We start from the raw sequence: 17,433 nt of genomic DNA, 5'->3' as shown, positions 1-17,433 counted from the left end.
ATTAGTCTAAACCATATGAAAGCACAATAAACACCATTAGTCAAAACCATATGAAAGCACCAAAAAAAAAAAACCCATTAGCCTTCCTCTCTGACATAGGCATCATCGGTCAGCGGCGGCATGGAAAACCCCCTCACCAGAGAAAATCTTCAAACCCCTTTTCTTCCTCATCACCGTCAGTAGTCTGCAAAAACAGGAAAAAAAAAATTTTAATTAAGCATTTCAAAATTAAAAACCCGTTTGAAGAGAGAAAGGATCAGATTTTTTGGGGGAAAATCTTTGAACCCGTCCGTTTCTTGAATTTAATCTGTCTGTTTTTGTGGAAAGGAAAACCACTTTCTTGAGGGAAAATTTTCTGGTTTTCAAGACGGGTTGGGTTATCTGGGAAAGTGTGAGAAAAAAAGTGAAGAAAGGAAGGTGAGAGAGAGAGAAATTGAAACGACTAGCCGTTTTATAATTACTAGCCGTTGCGTCTTGGCACTTTTGCACGTGCGAGTTTATTTGATATAACCAAAATGACGTCTTAAATGAAATTCTGATTTTCAAAAAAAAAAACTACTGATTTTTCTTTCTTAAAATAAATACTGATTTTCAAATATTTTTTGATAAATAATAAATCAGTGTTCTTTTCTTCACCCCTTTTTCTTTGTGCTTTCAAAATACCAATCGCTGAAAGAACCTCTATTTTTATGTTTTAATAAATTAAAAGGGTTGGTTTATTTTTTTGTGTAGTTTTCCTCTCAAAGATATTATCATTTAGTGCAAAAATTTAAAAAAAAAAAATCAATTTATATGATTGTCTCAATATCTCATATTTTGTATTGGTATTTTAAATTTTAATACTACTTTTTCTTTTTACATTTTCCTCTATTTTAAGTTGTGCTGGAATAATTAGTAGCAAAGTCATTCTTGAGATTATAAATTCATATTATGTTATTACATGTATAACATATTAATTATCAATTTACAAATATAAAATCACTTAATTATAATGCTATAGTTACAAACATTGTGTTCAAGCACCTTTAAAAATCATTTTTATCATTTAAGCAAGAGTAAGGCTTCCAAACATTCATTTGAATTGTCAATATCAACATGAATCTGTTTTATGAGCCAAAATTAGAAAAAACATTATTTGAACTTGTTTATAGAAGATCAGACCTAATTTAGTCTTTGTCTATTGTTAGGTTGATTTATCCAAAAAGTGAGCAAGTTCACATCAGTTTTAAGTTACATAATTTATGGTATTGGTAACTCTAAATATCAAATTAAAAAAAAAAAATAGAATAATAAAAAAATTGGGGTTTAAAAAGTTTGTATCAACATTAGAAAAAATTATATATATATATATATATATATATTGATTCCCTTATAGTTCATTTTTAATCTCCTTTTAGCATTTAGATTTAGTTTGATTTCTTTAGACTTCAGCCTTCAGGCACAGAATTGTTTGTATCTAACACTTGATTTAATGCAAGTAGTTTGCTCATTTACATTCGAACTAGTTTTTATTTTAGCTACTTGTGTTTAAATCATTTATTTTTAATAAGTTCTCTTAATTGAGACAATACCATACGGTCCATACCCACATGAACTCAAAGATTTGATCGCAAGACAAATTTGATTAGCATGACTTGATTTTGATAAGAATTTCCCAAGTAATATTCAAATTCAACTAGTTTGATTTTAAAAAAAAAAAAAAAAATTGTTTAAAGAGGTAATGGAGACATAAATTTTCTCAAGTTGTAGTACCATGATTGAAAAAAGACCCCCACTTTAAAATTTTCATGGTATAGAAAATAATGTAACACAGCAAATTACAATTTTTACTATTTTTACCATAAATAAATAGAACACAAGAAAGAATGAAAATAAATAAATCCCTACATATTCCCTCTCTATCCTAAAAAACATTTATACAGAAATAATTACATTATATTAGTGCATCCCTACTTTAAATTTTTCCCGGATGATTTATCATGCCAAATCATGTCCATGTGTATAGATGAAGCTTTAGTAATAGCCACAAGAAGTCAGGTATAGAGTTAAAGAATAAACACTATGCTCAATGAGGAACTAATCGGAATGCTCATCACTCTAAACAGTACTAGATTCTGGATTGATTTCATAAAAATCTTGGCTAGATACAGTGGGAGAGGAGAATGTATGGATTGTTGTTGAATTTTGGGTTTGGGTTTGGCTTTTGCTCAAACTATGATTTTCCCTTTGTCGATGAAGGTCTCTCATAGCCTTAAACCTTAGATCATCACTATAGGTACTTGGTTCAGGAATCATGTCTGGAACAGTCATTCGCCCTTCAAGCATACTTACGACTTCAGACATGGTAGGCCTAAGTGATGCGGATGCATTTGTGCACAGAAGAGCTACTTTAACCAAAATTTCTGCTTCTTTTGCATTGACCTCTGACCCCAAGCTCTCATCAATTAGCTTCATCAAGTTTCCAGTTTGTTGCAAATGGCAGGCCTGTAATATAAATTATCCAATTACTATCATGCAATTGTTGCCACTTGGTAGTAGTTTCACAATCAGTAAGCAATAATTGATGCATTAATAACGTGTTATGAATAAAATAGGGATATGAAGTTAGAAAGTACCTGATCTAAAAGGCAAACACAATTGTCACTTGGTATATAATTATTGTTGCTCTTTCCACTGAGAACTTCTAAGGCCACAACTCCAAAACTATAAACATCTGCTTTGTAGGTCAAATAACCCCATAATGCATATTCTGGTGCCATATATCCTCTGCAAATCAAAATCTCAATGTCTTGGGATTCAACTCCAAAGTTTATAAAAATTTTCTAAACATCAAATTTAATTATTAAAATCTTAACATAAATAACTAGAAGTTATTAATAAGATGGGAGCTGACATGGTTCCAGCTACCCTGGTGCTAATGTGGGTCTTCTCCTCTTCATCAAGTTTAGCCAATCCAAAGTCAGATATTTTAGGGTTTAAGTCACCATCCAGCAACACATTAGTAGCTTTGATGTCTCTGTGAACAATCTTGATTCTTGATTCTTCATGGAGAAAAGCTAAGCCTCTTGCTATCCCAATACATATCTTAAGCCTTGTAGGCCAGTCCAGTTTAAGCTGATTGATTTCTGGACCTACAGTAAGAACAAAATATTGATAAGTCATCTCAAATCTTTTTTTTTTTTTTCTTTTTCGTTTTCGTAAGTAATGAAATTCATTGAAAAAGCATAAATATAAGAAGAAACCAATAACCAGAAAATTCAAATTCAAATCCCATAGAGCTGCCCAACCAGAAAATCATTAAAAAAAATAAAATCCAAGGATAATCTGAAAGCCAGATAAGCTCACCTGACTTAATTCTTGCTCAATATAATTAAATTTTAATCATGAAAAAATTTCATAATAGCTCAGTGCTAACCAAGATTACATAATACTCACCAAATAATGCACGGGCAAGGTTATTATTTTCCATGTACTCATAGACCAACAATAATTGCTCCCCTTCAATACAGCATCCATGAAGCTTCACCAGATTTGGGTGTTGCACACAAGAAATCATGCCTATTTCATTTAGAAATTCACGATTTCCTTGCTTTGATTTAGATGAGAGCTGTTTAACTGCTATGACAGTACCATCAGGTAATTGACCCTGCACCCAACCTTGTCAGATAAGCAGGAAAATCCATACTCAAATGGGATCAACCATGTCAGAGTAATACCTTGTATACAGGACCAAAACCACCTTCTCCAATTTTGTTGGCAGAATCAAAGTCATTAGTGGCAGCTTTTATTTGTTTTAAGGTAAAAGTTCCTGTCTGCAACTCTAGTCCTTTAATATCTGTTCAAGGAGGCACATATGAAGCAGTATGATAGGAATTGTTAGTTTTCTTTGTAATTACTTTCTTGAGTTACACTTAAGGAAAGATGATATGCTCGGATACATTAAAATTAAAAATTTTCATTGTAACTACACAGGAGCTTATCATTAAACAGCAATAATTCAACCACTTGAACCAGAACTTGTGAATTCGAATTCAGTAAAAAGGAAATCCACCCTAACAATTTTGAACAACCAATTTCATTGAAGAAAAAAAAATCTATTTAACTCATATACTCCTGATAAATTACCAATTTTTCCAAAAGTTTAATCTATTAGGAAATTGTGAATTTAATCACTTAACCATAATTCTAACAATCCCTCTCATGTGTAGTCCCAAACTGCCCCTTACTAAGTGTGGTCCAATACATGGAATTTTTAACATTCTAAATGGGAGGAAGAATGGGAACAGGGATTGAACTCAAGATTTTCTACTCAAATACCATGATAAATTATCGATTGCCCCAAAAGCATAAACTGTTAGGAAATGGTAAATTTAATTACTTGACCATAATTCTAACAACTTCCATTATATTAAACCAATTCTGTGTAATTAAACAACATAAAACTATACCTTGAGAAAAATGTTGTAGATATTTCACTGCATACTGAAACTATTCTAGAAGCTAAGTATAGTCCAGATGTTGTTATTAAGCAAACAACTTATAATATTATGTATCAAAAATTGATTATGCACACTTGCACAAAATTCTCTAGCAACTGAAACTGCAAAAGTTCAAGAGTCAAGACAGCCTACTCTTTTTGCATAATTACTTGTTAAAGTTGACTAAGTAGAGGCAATTAAATATATTTTAGAATCAGACATCTACTAAAGCCTGCACCTTCTTTTCTCCCCTTCTTCCTCCACAAACAGCCTTTCCACCAAAGGATTCCCACTATAAAGAGTAACAAGAATAATGCTCCAACTGAAACACCAGCAATGATATAAACATTTCGCTTGGTTCCACCATTTGAACAAAATTTGGAATCTGCACACAAAAAAATCACCCTCACAAGCAACCAATTAAAAGTGAACAAGACCCAGAAACTTGGCCACCCATATGTTCATTGAATAAAGTAGACAAAAACATCAAGAAAAAGAAAATATATTATTTGTTAATTAGACAGAAAATGCACATGGGGTGGTTTTTTAAACTGAAGCATTAGTCATAAAATCAAAACTAAAATTCCCACCGAAGACAATCTATAAAATTCTTGATTTATCAAAAAATTGAAACTAAAAGGTTCATTCTACCTGAGGTAGAGAAGAGATATACTACAGTACATGGCATATCAAACCACTAACCCCTAGGCAATCATTTAAATGCAAAGCATAACATATCTACCTGAAATCGACCAATAAGGGCTAATAACTAATTATCAGCTACTTCTGCAGTTGAAAGCAAGGGCCTCACATAGAACAAATTTTTTTTTTAAAAGGAAATATAGTGCTGCACCGTCCTAATCTCACAAGTAACATATTCTATAATACTTTTGAACTGGAGATAATTATCCTGATTCCACAAGTGTGTCAGAGCAATAACTGCATTGCAATTTAATTTTTCACCAAAAGATTCCTATGATTACATTTTTGTTGGAAATCATGGGAATTGATTTGAGGACCATCAAGTAGTGGTGTCCTAAGAAGGGCCCTCAGAAACACGGCATCTCTAAAATGACAAAGGAGAGATATTCACTTAAATAACTCACCGGAAACCACAGAAACAGCTGATATAAGGGGACCATAAACTCCACTATTAGGGATTCTCGTCGTTCCTTTACCAGCCCAATAGAATCGGATCTCTAAGACATTGTTTACCACACTAATGTTAGATACGTGTTTTATTACTGGCTTCTGAGCAATACTAGCATCATCTTCAATATTGAAATCCTTCCACACTAATTTTTCCTGCAACAAAGTGGTCTGATTAAACCTTAATCTGCAACATCAAGGATACATATTTTCATCATTGTGACCAATTACCTGAATGTAGATATCAAATATACGCTTCCCAAGACTGTTATATGTCTTGTCATTTGTGAACTGTATTTCTGCAAAATGGAGACTCACAGTGTAGTTCCCATTTTCTAAGCAATAATGGAAATAAGTAAGTGATATAGGAGATCTACGTGCTGTTGTATACAATTCAGAGATATTTGATAATGGCGGAGACACAGTGTAACGTGTGTTTTGGAAATCAAAATCATCCATGAAGTCTCCAGTGCTACTAAATCCCCAATAACTGTTGCCATTAATAAAGTATTCTGCAGCACCACCTTCAACATCACCATCTCCTTCATATACAAAATTTGTTTTATTCTCCTTGATGGTTGCATCCTTTCCACCAGAATTGACATGCATACAATTCAAATCTGCCATGATATGTAGAGAAAAATGAGAAAGCAAGCTTACATGTAAACTATAATGCAACAATATGGAGGTCATCATTTTATACAGCTTCTTTTCTTTTTTCTTTTTTTCAGAATGCTAAATTGATTTCACATTGGTATAGTGAGAACTGAGATATCAATCCAAGGGTGCACATGCATGCACACACACGCGCACACACTTGCCAGTCATTTGCTATATTTTTCAGTGATTCTAGCAATTCATAAGTACTTCAAAGCAAGCTATCATAAAAACTATAGATTCACTTTCATTTCAAGGTCTTCTCTCCTCTCTCCAAGAATAAGGTTTTAGAAAATGAATCACGCTATTCTAGTCATATTGTCAAGTTTTACGATTTCATTTTTTTGGGCATTACAAATCTGATTAAGAGAAATGCTAGATAGAAAGGGTGTAGCCCTATCGAACGAAAGGTATACAAGAGAAACACCAGATAAGCAAAGAGTGAAAGGAAAAAATTATACAAATTGACCACTAGTTCGATGTTTCAATTATATCCAAGGAAAGTGCCATAATCAGCAAAAGAAGATAGATTGTACTTTTGGAGTTACTGCCTTGAATACCATATTTTTCCTCTCATTCCAAATTCACCACAACAAACAACGAGGAATTACAAACCATGCCATTTGACTCATACTTCTAAATCCTCATCTCCAAGCTGCCAAAATCTTTATCACTAATGCAGGCATTACCCAATAAACCCAGATAGAGAAAGGAGGACAGAAAAAGAACCATTGTTAGCGACAATACAAAACAAATGATAATGTCCTCCCTTTCTTTACAAATGACATCAGCTGATATTAAATTGCCTCTTTTTTAACAAATTGTCCACCATAACAACGCAAATAAGAACTGCATTCCCAAAACAAACAATAACTTATAGCCAAATTTAACTCAATCAGATGACTTTTGGCTCAGCTTCTAACATCTATCTTCATCAAAACTGCAGCCTTGAACATCAAGAAGCATAAGGACTGAAACCTCAACTGATTCTGATTCCAATTTTACTAACCTCAGATTTGAATGTAAGATCAATCCTATCTAGCCCCTATAATTAGCCATTTTTTCACTTATACAGTTATACTGAATGATGGAAATAAATTAGAAAACAAGAGCTGAAAAGGCATCTTCCCACACCATGCATCCTGTGAAATCTTTTCATCCTACAGCTTAAAGTAAAGACGCCACGCACAGACATCCAATCCATTCTGAAAACAGTTCCATAACCCAAGCTAACTCTGAAAAGTAGAAAATGGTCTAATCTCCCCATGTTTCAAAACTCACAAAAGGCATCTAGAGTTAAAAGTAATCTAGAAGACCTTGTGGAGTTAAAATTTTTTAGGCTTTAAAGATTCATTATATTCTCCTGTTGATTTCAAAACTGAAGAAGCAAAAGTTCAAGCTCAATTACTCAAATCATTAATCTCTTTTGTTTTTCTTTGGTTTGAATGAAAGGACTTAATATATGTAGAATTCCTTAAACAATTTTCATTTAACGGGCTGAAATGATTGATACATATATTCTCTTATGAACAAATTCAAAAATTGAATTGGAAAAATTAACATTATTTTCATAGTAATCAATGATTATGGAACTCCAGAAACCTATCCTTACATCGTGGACAGTTGAAATTCTTCGAGCAATGAGGATCTTGCCTTCTACTACTGAATGAGTACAAAAGAATAAATTAGTAGGAAAATGGACAACATTCAGTAAATGAAATCTACACTTTACATTAACCTTCTTTCTCATTGGTAAACTTGAGAAATTATAACAGAACTAAAGAAACAAGAAGATAAATCAATGAAAAAGTGTGGGAAAGGGCATCTTACACATCATCATCAATTAAAGAGCTTCGAAACAAGTTAAGGTTTAAATTCCTAACAAAAAAAATATGAGGTGAAAGATCTCAGTCTTAAACCATATCAAATATAAAAATATAAGTAAACGATTATCATACAAGTAGCCTGACATGTTTTCGTGACAAGCTGGTTGCTCAGGGCCTTGCCATGTGAAGTTATTGTATGAAAGATCACTGCAGCAATGCATTGGAAAAGACAACGTCAATTCTTTAAATAATAAATAAATAAACCAAACCAAACTGAAAAAAAAAAAAAAAAGGATTATTTGAATTTTAGTAATAGCATTTAGTATCTCATAAATATTTGAACCCAAGAGGCATGTCTTATCAGGATATAACATTAATACTATTTTATTGATTTCAAAACAGAAAAGGAGAAAATTTTCAGGACATCAATCCCTCCCCACCCCCACCCAAAAAAAAAAAAAAAACAAAAAAAAAAAACAAAAAAAAAAAAAGAAGCAAAAAATTGGATAACAAAAGGAAGTATTTGAAGCAACAATGTTCGATAATTCAAAAGAGATAATGTTGCAAAGAAACCTTCACATCCAAAATCAAACTTGAAATTAATCTTAGCACTAACCAAATCTACCATTGTGCATTTATGAAGAGCAGGAATTAAAAGGAAAAGAAAAAAAAATGAAGTGTTGAGACAAAGGCCAAGTAAATAGCTACTAAGTCAACAAAATCACTGGTAGAGTACACGTGAATTGCATTTGGGTTGGTTGATAGTATCTGGTACCAAAATTTTCTGTTATTGGCTGCCAGAGATAGTTGATATTACTTGTAAACTATTGAGCACTATATGTGTATTTTTTTTTTTTGGTAAACCTATATGTGTATTATACGTTCTTATTGCACACACAGAACTCTAGACTCTGCATTCACTAATACAAAATGTAAATTTGATTTGTCTCAATCTGTGTAAGATGGTGTCATATACTTGACAATTCCCATCCCTTCAAGACCTTGGCGTTCGGGTGAGGTGAGCAGGTCATATGGAGTGGGATTGTGGAAGTATATTAGAGGCAGCTGGGACAACTTCACACAGTTCATTAGATATGATATTGGAGGCGGCACTAAAGTTTGGTTTTGGCATGACTCCACACAAGGATAGGTATCCAACTTGTGTTTAATAGCAAGAGATAGTGACAGATCGTGCAGAGATCAGGTCTGGACAGATCACTTGGACATTGGCGTTCATTTGTGCAGTTCAGGATTGGGAAATGGAATCTGCGGCACAGCTATTGGAGGATCTTTCCCAAGCAAATATCAGGTATGAGGAGTTAGATAAGTTGGTGTGGCTTACTTCGAAGAACCAAGGTTTCCAGGTGAAGAGCTATTATAGACTTTTGAGGAGGGTTGGCTTAAATTTTCCTAGGAGAAGTATACGGAAAGCCAGGATCCCACACCAAGGGTGGCTTTCTTTTCGTGGTGTGTGGCTTTGGGGAAGATTTTAGCAGCCAATAACACAAGGAAGAGGGGTATTGTTATAATGGAGTGGCGCTTCATGTGCAAGAAGTATGGGGAGAATGCTAATCACTTATTTTTACATTGTGAAATGGCTAAGGAATTGTGGTGTATGATTTTCTGTATATTTGGAGTCTATTGGGTGATGCCGAATTTAGTTCAAGATATGCTGGCATGTTGGAAGGGGCAGGAGGTTTGTCGGAGGAATAAGGGGGGAGTTGGCAAGCTGTTCCATTATGCCTAATGCGGTGTCTTTGGAGAGAACAGAATGACCAGTGTTTTGAGGCTCAAGAATGAGTTTTTTTTTTTTTTTTTTGATAAGTGAGAAAGATGTATATATAATAAGCTACCTTATGCAAAGAGCACAAAGCAGTCCAAAAAAATTCAAGAAAAAGAAATAAATTACAAACAGAAAGAGAACTAATGAACAAGGGTAGGGAATCACAAGATGTGGTCCCCAAGCTGAAGACCAGTCAAACAAAGACCCACTAAAAAAAGCAAGCAGCTAGTCACCCAATCTTTCTATATCCTCAAATGTCCGCCAATTACGCTCCTTCCATATACACCACATTAAGCACAACGGAACTAAATTCCAAATACTTGATGAGTATTTCCCCAATCAATTCCACCAATCAAAAAGAATATCTGATACCGTTTCTGAATGAGTATGGTGAAGCTGAATTACTCGTTTCTGAAGTCCTTATATAATTTGTTCTTTGTGTCTCCTTATATAATTTGACATCGTATAAGAAATTGGAAGTGAGATTTTCCTAAATTTTCCTGAAAGCTAAGTTCTGAGTACATGCTGAAAAGCCCCATAACTGTTGACTATGAAGTTGTAACAGTCCTGTCTTAAGGCAGGATGGACAATTAAGGCCCTACTGAACTGCTTTAATATTAAATTTGTGTGTCTTGCCTTGAGACTAAGATGTGAAAAGTAGCCTAGTGCATGTAGCGATTCTCAAGTCAACATGATTTAATTATTAATATTAACTCTAAAAGAATATTTGGAAATCTTATTGCAACTGAGATTTTTTGTAAAAGGAACATCATTTTATTAAAACTCCTAATGTCTCATGATAGAACAAAGAGAAGATAGAACATTATGAGCTTAATAACGTAAAACAAATGCTGTTAGGTTTTAGATTGTTGAGTGTTGCCAAATTCTAGTGCCAAAACATATCAAATTTCACTGTATCAATAAGATTGTGCTAGGGTTGAGTCTGGATTAGAAGCTGCTAAGAGAAGATAAAGCTTTGATCTCCTCAAAGACGATGAGTTGATGCTCTTTTGCCTATATAACTTGTATCATGATGAATTTCATAGTGAAACTTGTTTCATTGGAAAGTAGACGCCCGAAGCTTCAAAAATTTGACCTAATTTGGATTTGAAATGAGTAAAATATGGCCTTTTGAAGTTGACACAAATATGCTTTCCAAGAGATTTCACTTGACACTCACTCAAGAAAAATTGACTCAAACTGTACACTGACTGTGAAGGCCACATGACTTAACCTAATGATTCCCTATATAAAACCAACCCCTGTTGTACAAATTGAGTGGAGAGAGGCTACCATATCAATATTATACCATGCTGAGAGCAAATGTCTTTTACAGGAATCTAAAGGTTTTGGGGGCATTGCAGTGGGAAGGCGAGATAGGTATTTGTAACTTAGCTTGGGAAAGGAACCCCTCCCATTGAACCCTCCAATTCCCTCCCACTTTTAGTCGGATGTGAGACACATGGCATTTATTTGAATTTTAAATGTTGTGTCTTACATCTAAATGAAAATTGGAGGGAAATGGAAGATTCAATGGGAGGGGATTTCATCCCAAGGTTACAATAGAGAATCTAGTAGTGCAAAGGTTTTGTAAGTAAACAGTTGTTACTATTTCTTATAGTGAGTTTCTATGGGATTGGACCCCTACAGTGGTTTTTCCTTTGATGAGGTTCTTCATTGAATTTCCACTTCTTTACAAAATCTGTGTTCCTTTTACTGCTTTATATCTTCATTGCTTTTGATTTGGTATCTATAACAATGGTTGAAATACTTGTTTGTATTATCCATTGAAATAGATCATAAATTATTCAATCAAGCTGCTGCTTAAGTGTTTGGGGTCTAAAACAGATTTTTTTAAGCGGTATCAGAGCATTTAGAACACACAAGGTCTACATAGAATATTTCAAATGAATATCAAAAATTAGGGGATTTACAAACTCCATCCCTAGAATGGTTAGTGCATTGGCCTCAAATTATTAACTACCTGTATTTCATTGTTAATATTTAACAAGGAGAAAAAAAAATTACATTACAAGGGGATCACACCAAATGAAAGGTAGAAAGCAAATATATCAAAAAGATGAAACTAAATTAAAAGCATCCTAGATAGGAAACATACATATTACTTCCTTCCTTCAAGACCGAGTCTCCCACATTTCCACTTAGCAAGTTGCCAGTTAAAAAGCTAACAAAAACAACATCAGAAGTTTAGTATGATATACCAATACTAGAATGCGAAAGCAAGTGAACAAATCCAATCAGAAAATCTAAGCCTACATTTGCTAGCATACTAAGAAATGGTTCTGTACCAGAAAGCAAGTTTAATCATAAGAATTGTGAACCACGTGCATGCATCTGTGTAAGCATTTGTTTTCACTTTTGTGGCTATGTAAATCTGAGGCCTCCAGACTTTGAAAATGAAATGCTTACTAGTTTTAATATGTAAGCAAATACGCCCATATTTCAATATACTTACAGGAATCTCAGGCGCTCTAACTTTATACTAGGTGGAAGTTCCCCAACCAGTTTGTTAAAACTGACATCCCTATCATAATCACAAAGTGACAGAATAATCATTATCAATCCTTGGGAAATTTACCAACCGGGTATGTTAAAATGTAGTACATTTTTGTAATTAAAAAAGGTTACATTAATTAACAAGGCAATAGGCATCATTCTCTTGAAAGCAAGCATTGCTTCTATCAATATGTTATGCATCTATTAATCTATTGCCATCCTGAAAATAGAAGAAAACTAGACAATAGTAATAAGAAAACAACTGAAAATGATAGCAGCAAGAAATTTGAGAATATATTTAAATTAAAAGGGAAAGAAATGAGTAATTCATCAATTTGTCATAACTTTTTTATATCCTATAGGTTTCTGATGTTTCTAGATTAAATTGGTTGATCAATTTTATGTATATCAAATATCAACAGGTGTGTACATAAGTTTACGTCCATGTGTTAGGTAATTATGATAAGTATGTGTATGAGTTGCCTACATATAAAATGATGTTCCCAATAATATCTACAGTTTCTGTGATATGGCTTCTTAAGGAGTATGCGATATTCATAGTTTGGAAGGCCTGATTGTTTCTTATCATTCTTAACATTAGAGTTAGAACTTATTTCTACCTTATTATTCAAAATCTTTACAATCTTTCTTTTCATTTGAGGTTTTTTACACCATTTTGTAATGTTCACATGTCACTTTTCTTTGTTGTATAATCTTTTACTATGTTTTTTTCTAAGTGCCAATTGAAAGCTTGAAGTGTCAATTAACGTTTGCATATCTACAATGACAACCATTAGAATCTATAAATGCTTATAAACATTCAGAATTCTGAAATCCCAATATTGGATATCTACAATGATATCTGCCCAAGCTTTATTCATCAATTAAATGCAAAACATTGATTAAATGTCTACATTGTATAAGTGAAATAAATACTTAACAGTAATTCACCTTATAGGTGAAAGAAAAGTTATGTTTTTCCATTCATTTAAATTGCCTCCATTTTTCTTGTTCACTGAAACAAAAGCATGTTTACTTTGTATCTTCGAACACCATCCAAATCAAGGAATATATACTTATAATAACGATAACTCAAACATTGCTAACTAAGGAAACACCATGCTCTAATACTTGAGATGCTTTACTTACAACATCTCCAGTTGTTTCATTGTCCAGATGTATGCAGGGATCTCCCCAGAAATCTTACAATTTCTCAAAACCCTAAAATACATAATTGAATTATATCAAATTGACGAATTATATCAAATTGACCATCATCAAGTCAAACATTTATATCATTTGACAACGTAAGTTCCAAACATACAATCTTACTATGCCCGCCATGTTTCTCAACATAGGAAAGTCCTGATTTGGCCCATCTATATCACTAATCCTCCTGTATAAAGGATGCAAACCATAAGCCAAAACCATTGATTACTATACAAAAACAAACTCACATCATATCAAGTTCCTAGATGGATATGAGAAGGCTTTTTACTCACAACTGAAGTAAATTATTCAGAAGAGATATATTCGGTGGAATAGGTCCCTCGAGTCCACTTGCGTGCATTTCTCTTCAAGAATTTAAATTTGAATGAGAATATACGCTAAATTTAGACTTATCTACCATTAAAACTCAAAGAACTTGAGATATTTTCAAAAGAACAAAGATCTCACAATCTTGTCAGTTGTTTCCAATTCTGTATGAAATCAGGTATAATTCCTCTGAATTTGTTATCATTTATCCTACTGTATTGAGCAATAAAATGATTTTTGATCAGGCACAAGTTGATATTTATGCTTTAAAGGCAAATATAAATAGAGGTGGATATTTATGGTTTAAAGAGAGGCAAATATATAAAAAGAGGTGGATATAATAAACTCTCACAAATCTGTTAGGTTTCTCAGCCCAGCAAAGGCCATCGGCAAGTTCCCTGTCAAATTATTGGAGGAAAGCATCCTGCAATTACAATATTGAAGCAATGAACGAAACCCTTCAGAAAAGTGTTAAAAGTGAAGAGAAAATTTAAGAATTATAGAACACCAAAATGAAGAAATGAGGCGTCTCACAAAGTCTGCAAGTTGGTCAAATCCCCAAGCTCAGGAGGAACAATGCCAGAGAATTGGTTTGCTTCAAGGCACCTGTTTCAAAAGGGGGAAAAACCAAAATTAAAAAACGAAATATTGAGATTACTAAGAAAGCTTAATGAAAAAAAAACATGATTAAACCCTCCAAGAGGTCACTATGGAGTGCAGGGATATCAAAACTATTAGGTAACAGATAAAGGATGAAAAGTTCCATAGGTTTTGAGGTCATGACAATACATTTAACAAGAAAACCAAAGCCTTTCTACTTCATTTCACAACTGTAACCCATTCATAAAGACTTCAATCACCATAAATGTCCATTGTCCAAGATATACATGATTGAATTAAACCAAAGTTCAAAACGTACAGGTATGTGAGAGTAGTAATATTTCCCAACTCCTTTGGAATTTCCCCTGATAAGCGATTCACAAGAACAGAGCTGCACATCACTTGCTGGTTAATTTAAGATAAAAGCAAATAGATATAAATTTTATCAATATAACTTTACAAAAGCTCACATAAAAGTTAATTGTGTTGAAGCCCATTCCAGTGGTATTGTTCCGTTGAGATAGTTGTACGCAAAATCACTACAATTAGAGGAAGATTGGTGTAAATTGAAAAGCACTGGAAAAAAATGTCTTTATTCAAACCTTGTGAATTGTGCTAGAAATTGGTGCTGCAAAATATTACCATCAAACATGTAATTGAAGCATTTCAAAACGAACTTACATTTCTCGGAGCTGAGGAAGTTTGACAAGTTGAGGTGGAAGCATGCCAGGAAGACTATAACCCTTTAGCACTCTATACACATGAGAAATAAAATATTGAGTCTTGGCAACTATTATCATGAAAAGTAAATCAATGATAACATGCTAAGAGATTTAAACAGATTGCTTTTAAAAATAATGTTTACTGGACTAAATTTACAAGGTATGGTCCACAACAAATTTTTTCACTTTCATATTATTTACAATAACAATATATAGATGAGTAACTTTTAGACTTGTATCCATTGTGTGGAGACATAGAATGATGCATAAGATAGAAGAATTGCAGTATAAGTAATTAGTAATAATATGAGGGAACTATACATCTTTACGACATTACAGACAGTGTTGTTGTTCTCGAAGTGACAATCACAGTTGATGCTGCTCTCAGCATTCTCAGGTGGCTCTGGTGTTACCCCAATAATTTGGCAAGAATTAGCATCAAACCTCCAATCCTTCACACCCATCGTACTAGTTATTTCTTTGAGTGCATCAACTAAACAACATCCACAATCGAATAAACATAACATGTCAAATCAGTGTTGTACAACTGCACTAATGTAAAACAATGGCAATTCAAATTAATTCCCTATTTTGGCTACATGAACTTTAAAATTTACATTAAAAAGCACCAAGGAAGATATTTATCTTCTCACTTGAGTAATACAATTTTTGCTGCCTAATTTTAGATTGGAAACACAGTTAGCTTAACCTTGTCCAGTGGTTATAAATACCCAAGACTTGAAGAGAAATAAGAGGAACATCAAGGACATTTCTACCATTCTACACTTAAGTTTAATTTCCCATTTTGTTTATAACTTTCTCTTTTTCTTTTTCCTTGAAGGCTTGAAGGGAAACATCAGCTCATAATCAAATAGAAACTAGAGGATGGAGATTAATTAGAACTCCCAAATGATAACAAATTTAGACTTTTATCAACCAAATTTCATGAATTAATTCCTACAATTCTCCAAATCACTTCTTCCATACAGAACATTGTGGAGGAAAATATGAAAAGTAATAACTCAATATGACTTATAAAAACCACTACAATTGGGTTTTCAAAGTAGATTACTCCATAAGGGGGAAAAATCAATTTTTTATAATTATGTGATTTTCAGACCAATAAGGACGTGACAAAACCACAGAGAATAGAACTTAGACACTCTAAACACAGACAACCAGAAAATCAACGCTAGTGAATTACTCTATAGTCATATATATCTCAATGCAAAAACACCTATTTATCCTTTTGATCACCAAGAAGATTATTTCGGTTTCTTCAAACGAAAATGACAAGCTCAACCCAACTAGTCCAACCAGTTATGGTGACACCCAGTTGGACCAACTTCCAAAGATTCAAAATTTTCATTTTCCTCAACAGTTAGAATGGAAGTATTATAGACCCCACCAAAAAACAAGAGATATAAAGAATGGAAGAGTTAGCTGGTACCTTCTTGTTGGGGCACCTGTGCCTCTGCGGATCTCTTCAACCAGAAGCAACTAAACGCCATAATCATGAAGACAAAGAAGAAGTTTCTTCCCTGCATGATGGTCGGAAACAGTCAAAACTATTGGCTCCTGAAGGGTACTAGTACAACTTAAAAGTATGCTTTGAAAAGTGATTTGCTTGTACACACTGACTTTTTTGGTTTTGTAAAAGCTTGAGACAGTCCAAAGCTCTGAGCATACAAAAACAAAATTATACAATACATTATCGTATTGCATTAAATTTGCGTGTGTGACTGCAACAAATTGTCAAAATATTGTGCCCTTTTCACCGTTCAGTTTTTTGTTTTCATGTCCAAGTGGGATTAAAATTATCATATAAATCCTGTCTCACCCATTAGACAATAAATTTTGTAATATTTTCACAGCCTGGCGAGTTGTGAATAGTGTGAGTATTTTATTCTCTTCATTTTGGCTTTTGGGTATGTCTGATTTAGCTTTACTTTGATTCAATTTAGCTTTAAAACAAAACCACAAAACCAAGAGAGAAAGAGCTAAAGCATAATTCATTAAGAAAAACATTAATAAAGACAAGTGTTTGACACGCTTTTCATTGCTGTATGAGTTACTTCACTTCACTCTCCGCCAAACATATATGCATGTGCAAGTGTTCAACGTCAATTGCTCGCTGGCTCTTTCTAAGAGTTGAAGCACACAGT

General features: G+C 33.4%; 1 protein-coding gene across 4 annotated transcripts; it reads right to left on the bottom strand.

The window, feature by feature from the left end:
• Positions 1–1,866: 1,866 nt before the first annotated feature.
• On the bottom strand, positions 1,867–17,082 carry LOC115990047 (probable LRR receptor-like serine/threonine-protein kinase RFK1). 4 transcript variants are annotated; one of them, XM_031113908.1, is made up of 26 exons: positions 16,910–17,081; positions 16,719–16,809; positions 15,590–15,761; positions 15,228–15,299; positions 15,017–15,085; positions 14,866–14,937; positions 14,481–14,552; positions 14,299–14,370; positions 14,088–14,159; positions 13,913–13,984; positions 13,735–13,806; positions 13,560–13,631; positions 12,370–12,438; positions 12,013–12,078; positions 8,255–8,317; positions 8,115–8,162; positions 7,897–7,946; positions 6,005–6,247; positions 5,859–5,926; positions 5,585–5,783; positions 4,717–4,863; positions 3,717–3,835; positions 3,436–3,646; positions 2,894–3,131; positions 2,616–2,766; positions 1,867–2,484 (listed from the first exon to the last, which is right to left on the bottom strand). In XM_031113908.1, exons 1-26 carry the CDS (start codon positions 16,991–16,993, stop codon positions 2,098–2,100), a joined length of 3,051 nt encoding a protein of 1,016 aa, XP_030969768.1. In that variant the 5' UTR covers positions 16,994–17,081; the 3' UTR covers positions 1,867–2,097. The 4 variants fall into 4 exon arrangements, with proteins under 4 accessions (XP_030969768.1, XP_030969766.1, XP_030969767.1 ...); XM_031113906.1 differs by having other exon boundaries at positions 5,859–6,247; positions 16,910–17,082; XM_031113907.1 differs by having other exon boundaries at positions 5,859–6,247; positions 7,897–7,943; positions 16,910–17,082.
• Between the last annotated feature and the right edge of the window lie 351 nt (positions 17,083–17,433).

Source organism: Quercus lobata, chromosome 5, assembly GCF_001633185.2.
Source record: "Quercus lobata isolate SW786 chromosome 5, ValleyOak3.0 Primary Assembly, whole genome shotgun sequence".
In the NCBI taxonomy this organism is placed as follows: domain Eukaryota; kingdom Viridiplantae; phylum Streptophyta; class Magnoliopsida; order Fagales; family Fagaceae; genus Quercus; species Quercus lobata.
The sequence above is the reverse complement of the archived record's forward strand: the minus strand, read 5'-3'. Positions and strand labels throughout refer to the sequence as shown.

What these genes read in the sequence shown, in the direction of transcription:
- LOC115990047 (XM_031113906.1), bottom strand. Translation starts at nt 16,993, where the DNA reads ATGCAATACGATAATGTATTGTATAATTTTGTTTTTGTATGCTCAGAG. An exon ending in GCTTTTACAAAACCAAAAAA is followed by an intron (nt 16,810 to 16,909) that starts GTCAGTGTGTAC and finishes ACCATCATGCAG; the next exon opens with GGAAGAAACTTCTTCTTTGT. An exon ending in TTAGAGCGCCTGAGATTCCT is followed by an intron (nt 12,079 to 12,369) that starts GTAAGTATATTG and finishes TGTTTTTGTTAG; the next exon opens with CTTTTTAACTGGCAACTTGC.